The sequence below is a fragment of the Sorghum bicolor genome, chromosome 8, assembly GCF_000003195.3.
Source record: "Sorghum bicolor cultivar BTx623 chromosome 8, Sorghum_bicolor_NCBIv3, whole genome shotgun sequence".
NCBI classification, from domain to species: domain Eukaryota; kingdom Viridiplantae; phylum Streptophyta; class Magnoliopsida; order Poales; family Poaceae; genus Sorghum; species Sorghum bicolor.
The window spans coordinates 20,837,379-20,860,888 of NC_012877.2; the positions used below are offsets into that span (position 1 = coordinate 20,837,379).

Genomic DNA, 23,510 nt, shown 5'->3' on the forward strand with positions numbered 1-23,510 from the left:
GACCAAATGGGAATTACAGACATAGGCGCAAAAAGAAACAAAGGTACCTCGAGCGGAAAGACAGATAAACATTCACAAGAAATCTTACAACCACTTAAAGACACAGTATTACTTAAGACAGATTAGCAAAGTACTATACAAGGGGCCTCAGCACCCAAAGTAGGCTCGCAGGCCTCAATCCGCGTCTCGGCCCTCACCATCCTCACCCGCGCCTGAGCTAGTCTCAGGGGGCAGTACTTCTGGCGGTACTTGTTGGGGCAGACTTTGAGAGGGAGGCACGAGCAGCTCCTCTAACTACTGGCCTCTCTGCCGCTGTTGCTCCTGGAGCTCCTGCAGCTCCTGTTGACGGTCTTGCTCCAGCAGCTCCTCGAGCTGGGGACTTGCTGGCGGCTGTCCCTCCTCTCCTTCTTTCGGCTGCAGCCGCTGCTCCTCCTGCGGCTGCTGCCGCGTCTCCTGCTCGCGCCCCTCTTCCTCTTTCTTCCTCTGCTCCTCGACGAAGCGAAGCCCGGCAGGCCAGGGCGTCCGCTTCGCGACTTGAGAGGTCTGGGTTTCCTCGTCCATAGGACGGGCGTCCTTCGAAGACCCGTGGCCACCAGACCCATCACTTATAGTGATAGGATCCCCCTCGACCCCAGATCAGGGAGGCTCGGGGGCTCCCTCCTACCCTTGGGGGTGAGGCGCCTCGACCCGCTTTGGCGACGATGGGGCAGACTCACCGGCCAGGGGACGGGATGGGGCGCTCTCAGCACCGGTCGGCAGTCGAGGGTCAGAGGAGCCTATAAGACACACAAAAGCAAAGGTCAGTCGTCACAAGAACGACGTAACTCCCATAATGACGGGAATGAGCCACTAACCAGAATCTTTTAGACCACACCCACTTTAAGCCTTTTTGCCATTGAGGGCTGGGGCTACTCAAGCGTCCGCTTTAACCTGAGGAAAGAAAAATGGGTATAAGAGAGATCATTACACGAGAAAACACGAAGAAGCAGGAGGATGAGAATCACAGCATCGAAAACATTACCCCACAGGGAGAACGGTCCGCCTGTCAGTGCCTCGACCGGCAGGCCTCGAACCGCCCCGCGTTGAGGCCCCAGGCCCCTCATGAATGGGCACGGGCCTCGGCTCGGCATCTCCCGCCTGACGAGCGCCAGGGCTAGCGCTCCTGCGGCCAGTTTCCCCCTTTCCGGAGGCCGTGGCACGGCCATGGGTCAACGGCCCCGTCGCATAGGGCTTAGCCCGGCCGCCCGCCTTTGGCATAGGGGAGGTTGGGGGCGCGGGACGGCCCGACTTTGCATAGGCGCGGGAGGGGTATCAGCACGGGACCGGTGAGACCCGCTTGGCCCCTCTTTTGGTGCTCTCGTCCGCGGGACGTTGACGTCGCCTCGAGGTGGACCCTCGAGGATCCGGTCGAGGCAAGACGCCATCCCCTTGGAGTCGTCGCTGTCGTCGTCGCCATCGCCGCCATCATCCTCACTGGGGGATTCTTCTTCAGGCTCCCCCCTTTGCCTAGACTTTGCTCGACGCGCCTCTAATGCTTGGCGATCGAGATTCTTCGTCTTCTCCTTCTTCTTTTCTGAGTCCTTTGCAGACTTCTGCTTCTCAGCGGACTGGCGCCGCTTGTCGCGGTCGACCTTGTCCTCCTTCACTTTAGGCCTCGAGGACCAAACGTCGATCGGTCCCTGCGAGAGCAAAGACAAGCTTAAAGAGGGATCGAAGGAAGTCCAGAATCGAAGCCATATGCAAGAAAAGGACTTACCAGATCGATTGATCCCACATCAGGCCTCATAGGGAAGCCATTGACGTGCTCCGGCTGGAAGTCGCCGGCGACGGCCGCCCTGACCCGGGCCGCGACCTCATCATCCACCGGAGCCTCGTTGGACATCCGGCACGCTTCGAGGTCCCGGGACGAAACGCCGGGACCCATCTCATCCATCCTCAGCGGCCGAGACATCAACGGGAGAACCCTCCGATGATGGACGGCCGAGAGGACGAGAGCGGCGGTCAGGCCTTCCACGCGTAATTTCTTCAAGGCGTCGAGGAGGGGGTCGAGACGCGACTTGTGAACCTGGACGACGCCGTACGTCCAGTTCTCCAGGCGCTCCGTGATCAGGTGGCCGGTGTAGGCAGGAAGGAGGCCATCGTCGTTTCGCAAGAAGAACCACTGGGAGTCCCATCCGGCGTGGTTCGATGACAATCCCACCGAGATGTACTCGCGTGGCCTCTCCGTCTTGCAGGTCTTCAGCACCAAGTTGAGGCACCCGACCCGCACGGGTTTCCTCACTCCAGCGGTTCCGGCGGGAGCGTTGAAAAGCTCGCCCCGGTACAGGTGGAGCCACAAATCCCAGTGGGGCATCATCCCCAAATAGCCCTTATACACCGTGGCAAAGACTGCCGCGACGGTGATGGCGTTTGGGGAGAAGTGCTGGAGCTCCACCCCATAATGATGGCAAAGTGCCCGCATGAAGCGACTCGGAGGAGCTCTCAGGCCGGGGCGGTGGAACTTGGCGAACGAAACCACGTAGCCCTTGGGTGGATTGGGCTCCCGGTGGTCCGCTCCCGGCGCGATCCACTCCGGCCACGACGATGACGTGCGGGGGCGTAGGAGTCCCTCCCTCTCAAGCTAAAACAGCCGGCGCTCCGTCATCAATGACGGGCGCCAGTCATCGGCGGCTACAAGTCTCACAGGCATTTTTGGATGGAAGGAAGGCGAACTAGCTGCTACTCGAGGGTGCGCGTGTATGAGATGGCAAGGGAGCCGAGGCGAGAATGGAAGGCAGAAGGCGGAAGGGAGAACGGTAGCAAGGCCACGGGATATTTATAGGCGGCGACCCACCAGAGGACAAATCCAATAAACACGGTAACTCCCCCCATAAATGCGCTGCTGAACGGTCCTTTTTTCCTCCTCACAGACGGGGCGCTACGAATTCTGCGTCGATACAGTGTCGCAACGGCTCCTGCCTGAAAAGATGCGCCCAACGGGCAGAAAGGCGAACCGCCGCGGCCTTTTCCCTTCCCTTGTAAGCCAAGGTACGTACCCATGAAAGTCTCGAGAGGTCACAGGCTGACCCGCCGAAAGGGTTCGACAGCCGATCTCGAGTACCAGAGTCAGGGATGCCCGACGAGTGGTCGAAATTCGAGGCCCGCCTCGAGAACTCGCTGGGGATGTCCAAGGTGGGGTCGAGACAGTCGAGAGGAATCCCCCCGAAGGGAGCCATCGAGCCACTGGACTCTATCGAACGAGACCAGCATCCCCGACCACGTCGACCCCGCTTTAAGAGAACGCCTCCGGGCTACAGCTGACCCCCTCGAAAGGGGCACAGGTTCTCACTTGGACCACCCGTTAGGAACTCAATCTGGGGTGGATGACGCTCGCTCTATCGTGAGTACGTCGAAACCCCTGCGCAAAACGATCCAATCAGAACCTTCCACCACAGGTGTCGATAGCGTTTCTGCAAATTAGGCGATATAACCCTCGAAGGAGTCAAAAACTCCTCCAAGGGCTCGGGGGCTACCCCCGCGGGGTCGCTCGCGCGCCCCCACGGAACCTCGACCATAAAGTATAGCCTCCACTCGAGTGCCAGCGCTCAAATGGAGACTCGGGGGCTACTGTCGAGGATATCAGTAAGGGGTACCCTAACTGATGTGTATAACAAGAATACCCGTACGCAAGTTGAGGCCCCCAACTCGACGCTCTACCCAGTCATACGTGTGGTCCTCGACGGCCATGGCCTTGAACACGGAAAGAACGTCTAATGAATCGACCAGGGCTCGACCACCGGTTACCGTCGAATACGGAAACAGGCTCGAGCGAATCGGAAGGCGTCGAGCGCAAGGACGCTTCCCACCGCCTGACGCGGGCACGGGAACCAGGGCATTTAATGCGCCTGACGCGTTCTCACCTAACCCACAGGTCACGAGAAGCGTGATAGGGAACAGGCACTCGTCCTGTCATTCTTTTTGCAGCCTTCCCCACCAAACAAGCCAGAACGTGGCAGGACGTAGGGAGTGGGTCGGAACGTCTAATCAAGACCCCCCTCGAGACGCCTAAGGTCAGCGCTCTGGTTGGCAAGGCATTATACGGCAGCAGACCCTCGAGTAGGCACATTTCCTTCCTGGAGAAGGGTCGGGCGTCGAATGACAACACTACGACCACTCCGACATATATGCCGCCGTGACGTACAAGCATGCAACAGCCAAGTCAGTCCAGGACGGTGCACGGGAGCGGGTTTCAGGGGCACGCATAATCATGATCAAGGCACCAAGATAGGACGGCTCGAGGCCACGCCAGTACGGAGACCTCGAGTTGGTCAGCGCGCCATACCTCTATCGACCCCTATTCTGACGCCTATACATGTACCCTAGGTCTCCCCTTGGAACTATAAAAGGGGAGGTCCGGGAGCAATACACCACAACAGACAACACGCACGTAGCAGAGCGAACTCACACCATCTCCATCCATACCATGCTTGTATTCCCCCCTGTACAAGCACTTAGGTGCAGAATAATACAAACTCTCCCCCCCCCCCCGCTGGACGTAGGGCCTTCTCTTGCCCGAACCAGGATAAATCTTTGTGTCTTTTTGCATCACCATCTCGAAAAGGGAGCACGCATACAAATTTACTAGTTGGTGTGACCCCCCGGGGGAAAACACCGACACCAAGCCTATCATGCACACTAAGCCTACCCCCTAGCTGATCGTGAACTGACATTCTCCCCCTGATCGGCTCATCAAAGCGTAGATCATCATTCCAGAATCGTCGATTTGACCGATCATACCGATTATAACCATTGCATTCAGGGTAGTCTATGATAGTTGGCAATTTAATATTTTGCTCCCAACAGTGAATGAAGAAGGGGCAATTCCAGTGATCTTTATGCTAATTCCACTCTTGTCAGTGCCTTTCTTTCTCTCAGTGTCGATCCTCTTGCTGACGACGATACCGATCTTCACGTTCCTCTCATGTTTCCCGATGCCGCCTACGAGTGATCACAACACCAGACCGAGGAGGTCTCCCAGAGCTACTACCCTCCTGGATCAAGCCTTTGCCCTTGGCGTCATCTATAGTTACCTGATTTTGGGGATCCACCGATGCGTTCTTCTCAACTGCTTCTGATGTTAAGACTTTAGTCTTACCTTTGGCATCCAGCATGTTTGCAGGGAAAGGGTGTTGATCAATCTTCATCAGCTTCTGAGCTTTGGAATTATCAAACTTAATCCTCCCAGATTCTATAGCCGATTGTAACTATTGCCTAAACACCTTGCACTCATTTGTGCTATATGATGTTGTATTATGCCATTTGCAATACTTGATCTTCTTCAACTCTTCTGCCGATGGGATCACATGATTGGGTGACAATTTAATCTGTCCTTCTTGAAGCAAGAAATCAAATATCCTATCGGCTTTAGTGATATCGAAAGCAAATTTCTCTGGTTCTTTTTGGCCAAAAGGATAGGACATCGGCTTTTTGTTTTTTACCCACTCTGCCAAGCCGATGACTAGTTCTTCATCAGAATTCGAACTCATTGCCTCATCAACAAATGACACCTTATTCCAAGCTTTCCTAGGTTCAAAAGCCTTGATATCTTGATAAGAAATCATCTGCACCAAGTCACTCAGACTTTCAAATTCTTGAGAAGCATATTTATCTTTGATGTGTGGCAAAAATCCCTGGAAAGCCAAATCGGCTAGCTGCCGATCATCCAGAACCAGACTGTAACATTTATTCTTTACATCCCGCAACCTCTGCACAAAGCTTTCAACCGATTCATCATTGCGCTGTCTCAGCCTTACTAAATCGGTAATCTTCTTCTTATGGACTCTGGAAAAGAAGTATTTGTGGAACTGTTTTTCTAGATCGGCCTAGGTAATAACTGAGTTTAGAGGCAGTGAAATAAACCAAGTAAATGCCGATCCTAATAAAGATGATGAAAATAGATGAACTCTCAATTCATCTCTGTTAGCAGCTTCTCCACACTAGATGATAAACTGATTGACATGTTCCATGGTTGACGTGTCATCCTGTCTAGATAATTTAGTGAAATCTGGTACCTTGTACCGATTTGGGAGCGGAATCAAATCATATGCAGGAGGGTACGGCGTCCAATAATAGTAGGTATTGACCTTAGGTTTTATCCCAAACTGATCCCTCATAACCTCGGCTATCTTATCGGCCCAATAGGCATCGGCATCCGGCCGATGTGCAGGTTGAAGTTCTGGCACCTGCTGATAAGCTTCCACGTGTCTCTGAGGCGCACGTTCTCCATGAAACATAGCGTTGGCCATAGCTTGCTGGCCACCAATCTGCTGAACAAGATTCATCGGCTGATTGGTTGGTCCTTGGTTCTGAAAACTGACATGCATCTGCCCCTGCTGGAATCCCGCAGCTTGATGGTTCTGTTGTGTCACATGTGGGAAGACAAACTACCCTGTCCATCCATTGTTGGCATTCATCGGCGCAGGCCCTGCCGATGGCTTATAATTGACTGTCATTGCTGGGTTAACATACCCTGTCTGAGTCATAAACCTCTGATGCGTCGGCAATGGATCTGCCGATGAGTTTGCATTAGGGATCTGGAACGTTGGCATTTGAAAATTCCCAATAACAGGCCTTGCAGTGGTAGTTGTAGAATATTGAGGGTTTTGAGTCATCGGCGATACTAGAGGTGTCGATGTTATAGGAGCTTTGCCTGCTAAGTCAGCCACCTGAGATGTCCCAGAGCTATTTGCAAAAAAGTCTGGAGGCATACCGTATCCCCACCAATTGGGAGGAACTGAACAATTCTGAAATACAGATCCTGACATTGTCGATGCCGATAGATCTGTATTGAATTGAACCTATCCTTCTGATGTTGCTGGATTAGTTCTCATCGGTGTAGACTGCCCATTAGTCATCCCTAATGTGCTTGGAGGAAAAGTGACTTCTATACCCGCAACGGCCGGAGGAGCCGATGGAGCCGTGACCGATGACAACCCAGGCTAGTGATAGGCTGGGCCAACATATAATGGTGGTGCCTGACCTTCTTTAAAAGTTCTACCACAGCATTGAAAATAGTATTGGACAACACACTAGATTGATTGATCAAAGCATGACTAATAGCGTTGTCAACCACATCTTGCAATTTACCAGGGTTGGTTTCAAAAGTAATCTACCGAGGCATCGGTAGCTCCTGCTTCTGGATTACTTCGCTGCTCCTGTTGACGCTGAAGGATTTTAAGCAGAGCTGCTTGTATTCCTCCATAGCCTTTGCCATAGACTGCTTCTACTCATCCCTGAGATCAGCCTCGGTTACAGCGATGATGTTGTCTGTGTTGAACTTAGTAGTAGACATATTGATCTTGTTGATAAATTGGTCCCACTGGGCGTGCCAAAAGATGTGTTGATGCAAAAGTGGATCTGCAAACACAAAGGGCTAATACCCGACTCAACGTTAAGGCGTGCCAGCCGATTTGACCTTACAATCGACAAAGGTAGTAACTTGAATACTTTGGTCCTGACAAAAGCGATGCGCCCGGATGCCACGGCCAAGAGGTATTCACACAGAACTCAAGAACTCGTCGAGTATGACTCAAAGAATTCTTAAGAACTTGTAAGTAAAAGAAAATATGTGATTGACGAACTCATCGAAAGTAGATGCAAAAGTAGATGTAAAACTTGTGTATGATATTGATTGGATTGTCTTCTTACATCGCTACTAGGCCTATATTTATACTCTACCCTAAAGAGTAACAACCAGATACGACTAGGATTTTAGTTCCAAACCAAACAGAACTCGTACATAAAATAAACTCTAACGATTATGGAAAGCTACAATCTATCTATTCTGGGTAATCGGTACACCACCATTGTCTCCCCGACGACTCCGACGTCTTCCTTCACCATCATCGGCATACTATCCTTCATCGGCATCGACAATCGTCAACATCAGCCATCGGCGCCGATCAACTATTGTTCCTGGACTTAACCATATCTTCCTCCTGTTGCCTTGTCATCGGTATCATAAGTCATCGGCAACTTCTTTATCGGCCAGTCATTACTTCTCTAGCTGTCGATCCAAGCTTCATTAACTTTCCCGATTCGTGTCTAAAAACGGTGTCAACACACACCAAATAAAACGCTGACTCGAAAGGGTTACACATCCATAAATAAAAATTCCATTGTGTTATAAACCTCTCTTCCAGAAATCTTAGCAAGAAAGAGAATTGGGCTATATACAAATAAACCATGTCAAAAGAGCATGGAGAAAATGAAAAGATGCCATGCCAAAGAAGCATGAGCCCAAAATAAACCATGTCAAAAGAGCATGGAAATGAAAAGATGCCATGCCAAAGAAGCATGAGCCAAAAAAAAGAAAAAAAAAGTATAGCCCAATCTTCCCAAAAGCTATGTGATGCAAGAGGGAGAGGAATAGCAAATGGAACAAAAATATTCTATACACTTGCACATCTTGGTCAGAGTGTATGTCTTGCATCTCCTTGGATCCAGTCTTTGACTTAGCAACATTATATAGTACAACCAGTGACCCATTTGAGGGACTTGTTTGTATTTTTTCAAGATTCTAAAACCTTCGGATAAAAGGTTGATCAAATAATAAAAGACTAGTAAATCTATTATGTCGTTCTATCTTTCAACCACCTAAGGATTGGGAAAGCAAAAGCCCCATAGAATTTTAAGTCAAAAGGGATAGATAAAACTGTCAACTTATTTAAATCAAGGAGGAATATTTTGTTACAACCCTGGTACTTATGAATTGTATCGGCATTGAAGCAACTCCTGATAAACAACCCTAAAACAGCTGAATATATTCTCAGGACGAGCAAAGGTTTAGCTTGGGGGACTTGTTAACGGTCATTAACTTAGAAATCTGACCATCAATTACTATCAAAAATAGGGAAATTTGGCAAACAAACATCACATATGCATTTATTTCTAACCTAGTTCCACATGTATTTGGAAAATTGTATTTTTTACAGGACATGTGCACAAATGCATGAGGACACCACAAAAGGCGCTTTTCAATGCATGATTACGCTATCAAATAACCAAGACGTCAAGTGAAGTTTCTCTAGAGCAATTTCCCCTGACGCAGCCCTCATGAGAAGAGGCCCAAGGTCCAACACGTGAAGTTGGAGACCGAGGGGCGCCACCTAGGGACCGGCCGATCCCTTGGGCCGACCGGCCCCTGGCTGAGCCCTCTCGGCACCGCCTTTGTTGTGCGGCTTCATGGCGCTCCCTGGGGTCGGTGGATTCAGTGCTTATGCGTAGATTGTGGGAGAGCACCGCCTCACTCAGCTGTATAAACAGGGGGCCATACCCCCCTCTCAACACACACCAACACTTGAGCCATTCTCCATCTCCACTCTCTAGTTGTAGTTCTTTTATTTTCTTGTTAGTAGAAGAGTAAGCCAAAGCTACCTCGGAGAGCTTGACTCCTTGGAAGAAGGCCACTTGGGGTACGACTAGAATCATGAGTTCTTCCAAGTTCATTCTCTCATTATTTAATTATAGTCATGATTATGGACTAGAGTATAGTTGTGATGTTATGCTATTGATATATGAACTAGAGTATAGTCTATGTGTCAATAGAGTGTCATCATTAACATTGTGCCTAATAAATACATTTCTTAGCTAGAGTTAGGTTGGATGTGGTGGTTCATCGCATCGCAAGGTGTGCCCAATTCATAACTTGTCGATCCTTAGGGTCAGAGTCCCGGGGTGAGTTGGGTAGACTCTGCAAACGTAGGTGAGGTGCCTGGGTATGGAGAGGCAGGTGTCTGCATGGCCCTTGTTTTAGTGAGGTGGATGGCGGCAGGTGGTGATAGCTGTTGATACTTGTTAACACCATTAGGAAATGATCCGCAAGCGCACGGATATCGGTGAGACTTCACCCAGGAGGTTATCTAGAGTATCGTATTTATATTTTTACCACTGGGAGAAAGCGTGCATCTGACTAACCAAATCTATTGCTACTACCCTTTAGGCTACAAACAATGTGAGTCGATGTGAGCGATGTATAGAGAAGACTACAACTGCACTCTTGTTCTAACCTTGGTAAGGATGATCTACTGTTCTATTGGGGAGACTTACGAAATCTAGATACCACAGAGGATGTACGACCTGCACCTATAAACCCTATCGATCCTGCTAATGGGATATGGGCTACAAAGGTAACTCGGAAATGTCACGTCCCTCGCTACTACCATGGTCTGGCTAGACAGGGGATATCTATGAGTATCCTAGCCCAAACACCACGTTTACGCTAGAGATGATTACTCTAAACTCTACGCGAAGAGATCAAAGTAAACTCATAAACCAAAGAACAATAAAACAAAGAACTTACTAGAATTTAGAAGTCGAAATACTTAAGAATCCTAGGAGCAAGCCTCGGGTTAGGAGACTTGATCCCGCAGGTACAACCTCGGAGTAGACACCGACAGGCCGGGCTTCCTCCGATCTACACCTCCACTCTATCTCTCTCAATCTAGTAGAACTAATTCTACTTTCACATTGGATGCTAAGCCCTACTCTCACATCTGACAGAATGCAACTATCAAATAAACAAGAGAAAGGACCAATATGCAAACAACACCTAGAATTAGGGTCTGATCTGACAGAATTCCACGAGTTTTGTTGTTTATCTGTTTATGTAGGGGGTTATTAGGAAATAAGGAAGAAAGGCCCACATGTCGGGATTACATAGAGATATTAACGCACTGCGCAATTTTCTACCATCTAGATGACTCTAGAAGCCACGAGAACAAAGCGGAGGCAGAACGGGGCCTGGCCCAGGGCGCCTGCCCCCTTTGGAGTCCAATCAGGACTCTCTTTCAGGATTACGCTCCACCGACCTAACGGATCAAGGATAACCGTTCAATTAATGTCGATTTGATCCAACGGTCCACGTTCACCTGAGGGGACTATATAAGCAGACCCCCTGGCCCCTGGAGGAGACAGAAGTTCATCATAGAGTTGAGAGGAGCCCCCGAAGGAATACCTCACCTCTAAATAGACTTAGGGCTTAACATCCAATGTGAGTAGAATTAGATCTTCTAGTTTCTACTAGATTGAGAGAGATAGAGTGGAGGTGTAGATCGTAGGAAGCCCGGCCTGTCGGTGTCTACTCTGAGGTTGTACTTGCGGGATCAAGTTCTCCTAACCCGAAGCTTGCTCCTAGGATTCTTCAGTATTTCAACTTCTAAATTCTAGTAAGTTCTTGTTTTATTGTTCTTTTGTTTATGAGTTTACTTTAATCTCTTCACGTAGAGTTTAGAGTAATCATCTCTAGCATAAACGTGGTGTTTGGGCTAGGATACTCATAGATATCCCCTGACTAGCTGGACCGTGGTAGTAGCGAGGAACGTGACATTTCCGAGTTACCTTTGCAGACCATATCTCGTTAGCAGAAAGGATAGGGTTTATAGGTGCGGGTTGAACATCCTCTGTGGTGTCTAGATTCCGTAAGCTTCCCCAATAGAACAGTAGATCATCCCTACCAAGGTTAGAAAGAGATTACGGTTGTAGTCTTCTCTATATATCACTCACATTGAGAAACATTCTTTGTAGCCTAATGGTTAGTAGTAATAGACCGGGTTAGTCAGATGCACTTTTTCTCCTAGTGGTAAAAATATAAACACGATACTCTGGATAACCTCCCGGATGAAGTGCTCACCGATATGCGTGCGCTTGCGGATCAATTCCTTATTGCGTTCCCAAATATCAACAAGCATTTCTGGCGCCGTTGCCAGGGAGAAAGACAGTTTGCTGAGATAACCTTGAGTCTTACTATTAGCTTGTATCTATACTTTTATCTTTTCTTATCTTTTATATTCTTTATTTATTTTCTTTACTCTTACCTTATGGAAAATCAAGATTCTAAATCAATCAACCAATTTGTAACACCTTCGGAAACTGACCTTTTACCATGGGAGTCATCACAGCCTATCCAAACATCCTAGTACAGGTTAAGTTCCAGGTTGATTGCTATGATTCAAAACCTATCTTTTTCAGGAAAGGAAGACAAAAACCCTTACCTTCATATTAGATATTTTGAGCAAACATGTGATTGTCTTCGCATTGAAGGCATTTCTGATAGACTTTACATTGGAAGCTTTTTCCTTTTTCTTTAAGGGGAGAAGCCAGACAATGGTACAGTCAGAAGGTAAGTCAACAACGAGGTGAATGGGGAGTTTTACGAGACAACTTTTGTCTAGATTTTTATTCCCTCGACCGTATCGGCGATCTTAGACTTGAAGTCCTATCTTTTAAACAAAAAGATAATGAAACTTTGGGAAAATCCTAAAAACATTTTTCTGATCTTTTATAATATGGTCCAAACCTTAATCTTGAAGACCCTGTTCTTTTATTTCACTTTTTTCGAGGTCTTCAGAAAGATCATAAACAAATGCTACATACAATGTCTAGAGGTTCTTTCTTTTGCATCCCTACTGATGATGCTAGAGTGATCCTGGATAGAATCCTAGAAGCTGAGATGGATAATACCCTTCATGATGAAACTCATGAAGCCGAAGTAGACACTCTGCCAAATTCTCCATCTACATTAGCTATAGAATCTGAGTTCATGCTGGATATAGAATCTGACCTTTTTGCCGATTTTGGAAACATTTCAAACTACCATTCTATTAATAGACCCCAAAACGGCCATTTTAGCATTTTTTTGCCAACTAAATATCAATTGAGAGAGCTTATCGTAGTCATGAGTAGCGAATGGTTGGAGGAGTCAGAGCTTTCCTCTGATGTGATCCGTTTGGACACACCTCCTATAACTATACGCTGTGCTTATGATTCTAATCGATTTGATGCTCTCTATAATCCTGTTGTGGGGATCAACATCATGTCTGAATCTTTTGCACTTAAATTATTTAAAAATTTGGTTTTAACCCCCACAACAAAAGTTATAAAGGAATCTTTGGGACGATTAGTCCCCGGTCTTGGAATTATTAATGTCCTACCCCTTACGGTAGAAGGCTCCATGGTTCATTTGAACTTCTATATCTTTGATACATGGGACTTCGACCTGTTGATAGGACAACCTTTTAGAAGACTCCTTTTATGAAGGTCATACTGGAAAGCTACACATTTCTTTTGGAAAACTTTTAAATTTCCCATAACAATTTCTCACTCCTTAAACAATAAGGTCGAGTCTTATCTTTTGCCTGATCCTATGGAGGAGGTAAAGGCTGCATCTTTAGAGCTTTTAGAAGAACCAGACTTAGAAGACGAAGCTCCTTTCTTCATAGAAGAAGAAGCTGAACCATCTGAACCTGAACCCTTAGATGAGTATGCAGAAACGCCTAGACCTCCATAGATCTTAAAACTTTACCACCCGATCTTATCTATGCTTTCCTAAACAATAATCCAGAGTTTCCTGTGATCATTAGTGATAAACTCACTCAGGAGCAAACTCTACGATTAATGGCCATTCTTGAGAAACATCACTCAGTTTTCGGCTACTCACTTCAAGATCTTATAGGAATCAGTCCTATGATTTGTACCCATCGTATTCCGACAGATCCTTCTGTTTCACCTTCTCGAGAGCCCCAACGTAGACTTAACAACACAATGAGAGAGGTAGTTAAAAAGTAAGTTATAAAGTTGTTGCATGCAGGGATTATATATCATGTGCCGCACAGTGAGTGGGTTAGCCCAGTTCAAGTTGTGCCTAAAAAGGGAGACATGACTGTCATTATGAATGAAAAGAACGAGCTAATTCCGCAACGCACCGTCACAGGATGGCGGATGTGCATAGACTATAGAAAACAAAGCAAAACCACTTTTACATGCCCATACGGAACTTATTCTTACGGTAGAATGTCTTTTGGGTTATGTAATACACCAGCTTCTTTTCAAAGATGCATGATGTCTGTATTTTTTGATATGATTGAAGAGATTATGGAAGTTTTCATGGATGATTTCTCTGTTTATGGAAAAACTTTTGATAGTTGTCTTGAAAACTTAGACAAGGTTTTGCAAAGATGTGAAGAAAAGCACTTAATCCTTAATTGGGAAAAATGTCATTTTATGGTTAGGGAAGAAATAGTGCTAGGACACCTAGTGTCTGAAAGAGGTATTGAGGTAGACAAAGCTAAAATTGAAGTGCTGTAACATCCCTGATGTTACGAACACTAAAAAACGGATCATGTCATCATAAGCATTGCAAAGCATATTTGTTAAGCACATTATTATGCATCAACTTAAAACAAGTTTATTTTGATTGCTTGTGCTTAGGGAAGTAGAGTGTACTTATGTTGTGAAGTGATGCTTGTGTTGGTTGTATAACCCCAAGGGCGGAAGGTTTCCGATAAAATAGGGGGGAAAACCCTGATTTTAAAACCCTGGATTTGCCCCCTTTTGTGTAATTTAAAAACCAAGCAAAATTTGAGGTTGAGTCCAAAATCAAAGTTGTAGATCTTGTCAAGATGTACAACTTTGGTGTTTTGAGTTTTTGAAGTTTCAATACAAAATTCAAAGTAATTTTGAAAATACAGATTTCTAGAAAGTGTCCCCTTTTCCAATTTGAATCCCCAATTCAAAATCTGTTTGGAATCTTGAAAAGTGATCAACATAAAAGTTGTAGAGCTCAACAAAATGAACAACTTTTATGTTGGGAATTTTTCAAGTTGTTGAGAAAAATCAAAAGTAATTTTGGAATTTCTATTCTGCCCTAATTCAAATCAGTTTTGCCCCCAAATTGGAATTTGAATTTCAAACGGTTTGGCTCAAATTCGTCCCTCTCCGTTCAAAATCAGCTTTGGATCCTTAAAGATATTTTGTAGCATTCAAAATTCTGAACAACTTTTATTTTGGCAGAAATTTGACTTCAGTTCAATTTTTGAGAGTAATTTGCAAAAGACAAGGAAGGGAGGGATAGAGCTTGCTACAGTGTCCCAATATGGATCACGAGCTCCAGTCCCCGCGCGGCCGCAGGCCGTGCAGCGCCGCGCGCGCGCCTCGCCGCCACGCAGCTACTTGCCGGCCGCGTCACCACGCGACGTGGACGCCCGCGACCACTCCGCCTCGTCCTTTTGAATGCCCACGCGGCCGACTTCGTGTTCCTCTGTTTCGACGGCCAAAACCACCGGCGACCACTCCCTTCGCAAATACACCATACTCGATCCCTCTCCAACTCAATTGAGCCTTCCACCACTTTTGCCGCACTCTTGCGAACCCAGAGCGCTCCCTATCACGCCCTCTAACCCGCCCAATCGCCGGAGCTTCTTCTTCTCCCCTACCTCCGGCCGAAAGCGCCGCCGTGGGCGCTTCACGTGGCCAGCCCTCCTCCGTGCTTCTCCACCACTTCTGAGCAGCTTGACGAAGTCGTGCTGAGCCCCTGATGCTCCCCAACTCGTCCCCTCGCCTTCCCGGTGGCCGGAGCGCCACGTTTTTCCCTAGCCCCGTCCGGAGCTCCGCCAGTGCCGCTGTTCACGTGGCCATGCCTCCACAGACCACCTCTGGCCAAGTAGAGGGAACCAGAGGGTGTGCGTGAGTCCAGGTGAACTCCACCGCTGCTCCAATGCTGCCGACGAGTACCCCAACGCCGAAACTGCGAGCTCCGACGAGCTTCCTCTGTTTTCAGTTCACGCCAGGGACCTCGCGTTTGAATTAGACACAAGGCAGGGGTCTAATTGCGAAGTTCGTGACTCAGGTGAATAGTGCCATCAGGACCTGTTTGTAGATGATTTGTTAGAATCTTTGGAAATTCATATCTGGAGTTTGGTAACTCCAATTTTGGTGAACAAAATTTTGTTGTGCTCCTTGAAATGTCTAGTTTTTATTAAAAATATGGAACTGACTATGTTTTATAGTAAAATAATTAGTTATGAATTATGTCTTTTAATTATGCTTAAAAGGAAGAAATTCATATCTATTGCTGTATAGCTTCTTTTAAGATGAAACTTTTATGGTAGACTAATGATTATGTGTGTGTGCTGTGGTTAAGTTTTTAGATTCATTGGATGACATATGATTAAGTTATTGATTTATCTTGTGTAGTGCTTATTAAATAGTTTACAATTAAACTAAAAATGAATAAATGTAAAATATGGTTCCTCTACCTTTATATGAGGTTGTTATATCATATAGATACATAATTTAGCTATATGTGTGTAGAGAATGTCGAGTTTCTTATTTATCTTGTTGTTACATGCTTCCTTGTGATGGAAATTTATCTTTTTCATGGAAATTGCTATACTTAACCAAATGGCGTGAAATTTATACAGTAGACTTTGGAGAGAATATATGAGCTGCTGTAGTTTTCTCAGAATTTACTGTGTACTTTTGATATATGGTTATTACTTTGTCTATTTATCTAAATAAATTAATAAAGACATGAAAGGTACTTATTTAGGGATGACCATGATATTTTCTAGTATCTCTTTGATGTATTTCAACTGTTGGTGAGCTGGGTTTTGCCCAGGTTTAAGTTTGGAACATAAATGAAATGTTTTTTCTCTGTAATTAAATTATTAGTGATTTCTAGATAGTTTCTGGAACATTATAAATTGCTCTAGGTAAATAATGTTGGATATGAAACTTGTCTATAACAAAGTTGTATATAATTCATGTATCTACCTGGTGTTAAATTCTGGTGGCATTTGGCCCTATAGTTTCTGAGTTATGCCTGTTTAAATTTAAGTTTCAGAAATGGTTGTTCTCTGTCAAATCTTGGATCAGTTTCTGTAGTAGTGTAATTTCAACTTGCTAAACTTATGAATCATGCTTTCATAATAAAAGATGAATTGTAGTAATTTTCATAAGCTTTCCAAAATGTTATGGATCATGAATTTTGGTGATCTATAACTCTGGTTATAGATGTATGAAGCTTAATGTCTGGTTCTGTCCATGGTCTGGACAGGAATGTTTCTTCATGCTATTTGGCCATCTTATCTATTAAATCAGTTCTCGAAGATAATAACAAAGTTGCAGAAAATTATCTAAGCTTTTCAGAAAGTCTAATATCACCTTTATTGGATGCTTGGATCTCTAATTATGGTTGAATGAAGTTACATATATGCTGCTGTCCTGGTTATGTGTGCAAATTTGATTTATGTTTGAATATATATAGAAAAGTTGTGCAGATTCGAAAATAGTGAAAATATTTGGATATGTTCTATGCAGTATGTAGAACACAAAAAAAATGCTAGGTTTTATTTTCTAGCAATATATATATGTATGAAAATGGTAGCCTTTATTTAGTAAATAACACTATCATGAATTTCAATAATTTAGTGATATGTCCAAAAATAACCAAAATTTGTGGGATGCCTCTGAATATTATTCCCTGGCTTCACACAAAGTTTGGTGGCATTTGGATGAAGTTTGAATAAAATATTATTATACCTTTAATTAGTAATTTAGTAATAATTCCAAAATAATTAGGTAATGATTAGTTAAATTCTCAAAATTAGGGTTTGAGTGATTTTGGGATTATGTGATGACCTGAGGTCATTGACCTTAATGACCTTTGGCATTTAATTATTGTTTGGCCTTAATGCTTAATTACTGTCATTAGTAATTAATTAAGAATTAATTAAGGTAAATAAGATTAATAATTAGTTAATTCAGGTTAATTATGAATTAAAAGAGATTTTATTTTACAGATGCAACCTCTTGGGTAAAAACATTAAGATGTTAAACAACTTTATTTAGTGATAATTCTGTATTGCATCAAGAAGGCGAGTTGTACTCGATTTGGTCCTTCTTACATATTTGTCATACGCATATCATGAGCATTCATCATTTTGCGTATAGTGTCCGTGACCGAAGGAGCGCCCGTTGAACCGAACCCTGACGTCGGTGCTCCGTTCGAGGAAGTCGGATCCGAGACTTGGGAAGTCTCCGAGGGTCCCTCTCTACCCTGCAACCAAGGCAAGCCCCGGATGCATTAACCCCTCCTTGGATGTTTTAAATCTTTTATCACTTATGAATTGAAAATGCTGCATTAGGTAGTTGAGAATTGGGTTAACCTACTTGCTGCATTTACTACCTTGACATCTGTTATCCTGTCCTTGACACCTGTTTTATTTTAAAACTGCGTAGCGATGCTTAGCCCTGCTACTAGATAGGTTTTTAAACAAGAAAGTTTGAAGGGTTGTTGTGGGATACACTTATGATCAATGATGTTTCAATTTGAGACCGGTCGGTGGACTTGCTCTAAGAATGGAGTCTTAAAGTAGTGTCTCCGACTGTGTTGATTAAGGACCGTTCCGTTGATGGCCTGCTGGGTTGAGAATTTATAGTACTAGCCACTTGCCCTCGGTAAGCCCGATCTTGTAATCCCTCGACGCGAACAGCTACTCGCGCACTGGGAGTGGAAAGATGGCGAGAGTAGTGTGTACCCACCTTACGGATCTGAGATGACCGGAAAACATCTAGATCGGCTGTAGGATGGTGGAGTACTGTGCTCTCGGGTGCCGCGAACCTGGTCAAATTTGGGGAGAGCTTGATTTGGGTTGACATATGCAAGATTTGGTTCTACATATGTCGGGTGGTTAGGAACTCCAGCTGGATTGCTAAGCGATTCGAATCGTCGTTGCTCCCCGATTGGGAGACTCAATTCCTTCGACCCTCATCGTAGATAAATATGCAACTAAGTGATAAAATGAGAAAGGGGGGAATGTCTCATGAGGTTCGGATCCCAATTCCCGGACTCAGAGTGACATGAAGCTATGGCCGTTGGATGTATAATACTTTAATTTAGGACTAGGAACTCACAGACTTGTCTGTGGGAGGCAACTAGATAGACTATCTTCGAACTCCTCGGCCTCTTCAGGAGAGGAATTCGTGGGTAAAACTTGAAAGTAAGGATGCACTATTAGTAAGCTTTTTGGCAAAACACTTTGGCTCCTTGCTCAGCCACTCCTTGTCTACCCTAAGCCTGCATTCCTAAGTTCTCCTCTTTTTCTGCCGGGTAAGTCTTGTTGAGTACTCCCGTACTCAGGGTTTTATAACCCCTGTTGCAGGTGCTGACTTATGCTGCTAATGGAGGTCATGTCGGTGGGCGCGACATGATTTATCCACCTCTTCTACCTTAGAAGCTTCACCTAAGATGCTTCCGCTACTCCGCACACCTTTTGGAAATTTAGTTAAGTTTATACTTCATCATATGTTGTAAATTGAGTTATAAATCTTCCGCACTCTGATGTAAGTTATTTTTGTAACAAATGTTGTAATGTTGTGGTAACTCAATGTTGATCCTGTACAAGTTAAAATGTGGATGATTCGGGGTCCTCCGAGGGCACCCGACAGACTACCCAAGTTATATGACTCTCATGTGCAGTAGTCAGAGGTCTTAAGGACAATGTCAAGTGCATGTGGGCCATATAATTAGGGTGGTTCTGCCACAAGTAATCGAACAACTACCTCCACCTGTGAACATAAAAGGAATTCAAAGCTTTCTTGGCCATGCTGGTTTTTATCGTAGATTCCTAAAAGATTTTTCATTTATTGCTAGACCACTTACTCTTTTGCTAGCCAAGGATGCTCCTTCCGAATTTGATGATGCATGCCTAACATCTTTCAATTTATTAAAGAAAGCACTCATCTTTGCACCAATCATCCAACCCCGTGATTGGTCGTTGCCTTTTGAAATTATGTGTGATGCTAGTGATTATGCTGTGAGGGCAGTTTTGGGACAAACTAAAAATAAGAAGCATCATGCAATTGCTTATGCCAGTAAAACTTTGACAGGAGCTCAACTTAATTATGCAACCACTGGAAAAGAGCTTCTGGCTGTTGTTTTTGCCATTGATAAATTTAGATCTTATTTAATTGGAGCTAAAATAATTGTTTACACTGAACATGCTGCACTAAATATCTGCTCACTAAAAAAGATGCTAAACCTCGCCTGATTAGGGGGATCTTATTACTTAAAGAATTTGACTTAGAAATAAAAGATAAAAAGGGAGTAGAAAATTCTATTGCTGATCACTAGTCTAGAATGTATTTTAAGAGTGCACAGGAAACCCCCATCAATGATTCACTCCGGGACGACATGCTCTATGGGATTAACAGGTCTGACCCCTGGTATGCAGATATTGTTAATTTTATGGTTTCAGGGTATGTACCACCAGGAGCGAACAAGAAGAAGCTTATTCAAGAAAGTCGTTCACATATATGGGATGAGTCATACCTCTTCCGAGTATGCTCTGATGGCTTACTCAGGAGGTGTGTAACCACTGAGGAAGGATGAAAGATCATTGACAGATGTCATTCATCACCATATAGAGGTCATTATGGAGCATTCCATACACATTCAAAGATCTGGCAGTGTGGATTCTACTGGCCTACAATGTATGAAGACACGAAGCAATATATCAGAAGATGTGGGCCATGTCAAAGGCACGGAAACATAAACACAAGAGATGCCATGCCACTCACCAACAACCTTCAGATTGAGCTCTTTGATGTCTGGGGAATAGATTACATGGGTCCATTTCCCCCATCAAAGAAGTGTGAGTTCATCTTGGTGGCAGTTGACTATGTCTCCAAGTGGGTAGAGGCATTACCTTGCAAGCATGCCGACAACATCAGTTCAAAGAGGATGTTTGAAGAAATTATATTTCCAAGATTTGGAGTCCCTAGAGTAGTGATAAGTGATGGAGGAGCACACTTCATCGACAAATGCTTCAAGCAATATCTATCAAAACATGGAATCCGTCACAACGTCGCTACCCCCTATCATCCTCAGACAAGTGGCCAAGCAGAGACTTCCAACAAGCAAATCAAGAATATTCTCCAGAAGACAGTAAATGAAATGGGAACGGCATGGAAAGACAAGTTACCCGATGCACTCTGGGCATACCGGACAGCATACAAGACCCCAATTGGAATGTCCCAATACCAATTGGTATACGGGAAGACTTGCCACCTACCTGTTGAACTAGAGCTCAAAGCACACTGGGCCATAAGGAGATGGAATATGGACTTAGATGTTGCTAGAGATCATAGAAGAATGCAACTATCAGAATTGGAAGAATGGTGAGAGAAAGCATATCACAATTCGAAGATCTACAAAGAAAGAGTCAAAAGGTGGCATGACAAGAGAATCAAGAAGAAGGAGTTCGCACCCGGAGATAAGGTATTACTTTTTAATTCCAGGGTGAAGCTTTTTGGGCATGGAAAACTCCGGAGTAAATGGGAAGGACCATTCAAGGTAATCAATTCATCATCCCACTGAGCTATCACACTTCAAAATGACGAAGGTACATTATTCAAGGTAAATGGCCAACGTCTTAAATTATTTTTATAGCCCAATAAAGAATTAGAAGAAATAGACATAATCCATTTTTACATTCCCATGGAGATTTAGAGCCTAACCTTTTTAATCTGATGTTTTTGGGTCACACATATATTTTCCTAATAAGTTTTACATCTAGAAGCACGCTCGAGGAAGCGGGCCCACAGAGGGGCCAGGCACAAGGCGGGCGCCCTGATGAAGAGGGCGGGCGCCCGGCCCCTGCCCCCACTCGGTCCCGATTTTCCCCGTCGCGGAAAACACATTTATGGTAAACCAAATAATTCTTCAGATGGAAAGTTTCGCACGCACGGCGACGGGAGCAACACGAACAACCCCTAGAGGCACTTTTTGACCCCTATATAAACAGACCCCTGACGTCAGTTTCAAACACCAATCTATCCAGCCTTCTCTTCTTTTTCATTAGAGCTTGCTTAGTTCCTCGCTGCTCCAATGGCTGAAGAGTTCCACGATGATTGGGAAGTCGTTCCCTACGACCTCAACAAGAAGCCTAAGGAAGACCCCGACGCCCGTGCTCTCGTCCCGGCCAACACAGAGCGACATCTAGAAGTCATGCCATTACGCCAGCGCAGCTCCGCCCAATCCTACCATGCTCAACCAGTTCTCACCGCACTGCCGCAGCCCCTACTTCTCAAGGGACCGTCAGCCAAGAAGGAGACCAACATCAAGGTGCCAGCCGACACGAGGATCCTTCCACCTAGACCCAATGAGAGGGTCGTTGGAGTCAAGACCAACCGGAGCAGCGAGATCAGCAGCATCCGCTACACTACGGAGGAGGAGAGGCCTTACTTTGAAGGGATTAGAGCAGCCAAAGTCTGATTCATCCCTCCAAAGGCAGCCCCGAAGCACGCTCTCAATGCTCTCGAGACACCTTCTAAGCGTCGCAAGACTATAGTAGATATTGATGAGGACGTTCGCAGGCTAGACAGAGTCATCATAGACCTCCAGTCCTCGGTTAATTCCATCACTAGGCAGCTCTCTAACCACAACACCGTTATACTAAGCCTTAAGCATGATCTTGCTAGTGCCAATAAGAAGATCAAGGAGTTAGAGCGCCGCTAAGTTATCTAGATTAGATCTTGAGGCAATGCATCTTAGTTATTTATCTTTAAATTCGGTTTAGATTTATTATTATCGTCAGTTTGCTACTAGTCATTTGTAATAAATGCCTCAAGATTAATAAAGAGTATTATTATTATGTCTTGTGTGTCTCTATTTTATTTTTATACAAGAAAGCAGAAAACAAGTATGGGGGAGATCCCTCGACACGCCAAACACACTCCGACTACATCACTATACGATTCAGGTACATACTCTGCACACTTTACACATACATATATATCTTAGATTATGCAGAATATTGTCTCCGACATGATAAATTAAAAAAATTAAAATGTTTCTAATCATGATTAATCTCACTCTGTGATATTTCCTGAAAACCTACAATTATTGAAAAATCATTTGAAAACCCTGTGTTACTTAAGTCATTGTGGAATGTGAGATGGTAGAGTATGAGTTTCTTATTCTTGATATCATCGTTGCTTGGAGAATTTATTTTAAAATCTTCAAAATTCTAGCTACCATCCTCAGTGTTTTATATGCTTGATAAACCTGAAAATACTAACATGATAATTATAAAAGCTATCTACTCTGTATTGAGTTTGTTCAAAATGAGATAGACCCTTGTTGAGAGATTTATCATGCTCCTAAGATCAAGACATTTATTCAGAAAGATTCACTCTTCCGAAGTATTATTGCATTAGAGGCATGGGCTATGCAAAAATAAGGATATTTCGAGGAAATAAAAAGGAGCAAGTGCTCGATAACCTCGCAGAAAAAATGGACAAGTGTCCGGCAGTAGAATTAGAGGTACCTCGGTATCCACCTGAAAAAAAAGAAAAGAAAGAAAATGATAGCCCATGGTCCCTCTAATAAGCAATATGCCAGTAAGAGTTGACAAGTTTTTAATTTCCAAAGTCTTTGATCTAAGAGTATGGCATTTTTCTCCTCGGATCCCGTTTTGATCAGGCAATAAATGCAAGGTAAGTATGCTTGAGAATTTTTACAAATTAAAACAGCCTCAGTGAGATATATAAAAGATAAATGAGTGATCTGAGAGAACCTATGAGGATAAAAGTATGCTAAATTTCTTTTCAAAAATATAAAAAACTCCAAGTAACAGGATTGAAAGGAAGAAAGAATCTCTACTCTTGATCATATATTTCCCTACCTAACTACG

At 44.6% G+C, this 23,510-nt stretch overlaps 1 protein-coding gene across 1 annotated transcript; it reads right to left on the bottom strand.

Moving 5' to 3' along the window:
• Window positions 295-7,252, bottom strand: LOC110437536. The gene is made up of 6 exons (XM_021466007.1): window positions 7,152-7,252; window positions 6,508-6,547; window positions 2,066-2,311; window positions 1,527-1,679; window positions 717-776; window positions 295-483 (listed from the first exon to the last, which is right to left on the bottom strand). The coding sequence occupies exons 1-6, from the start codon at window positions 7,250-7,252 to the stop codon at window positions 295-297; spliced, it is 789 nt and encodes a 262-aa protein (XP_021321682.1).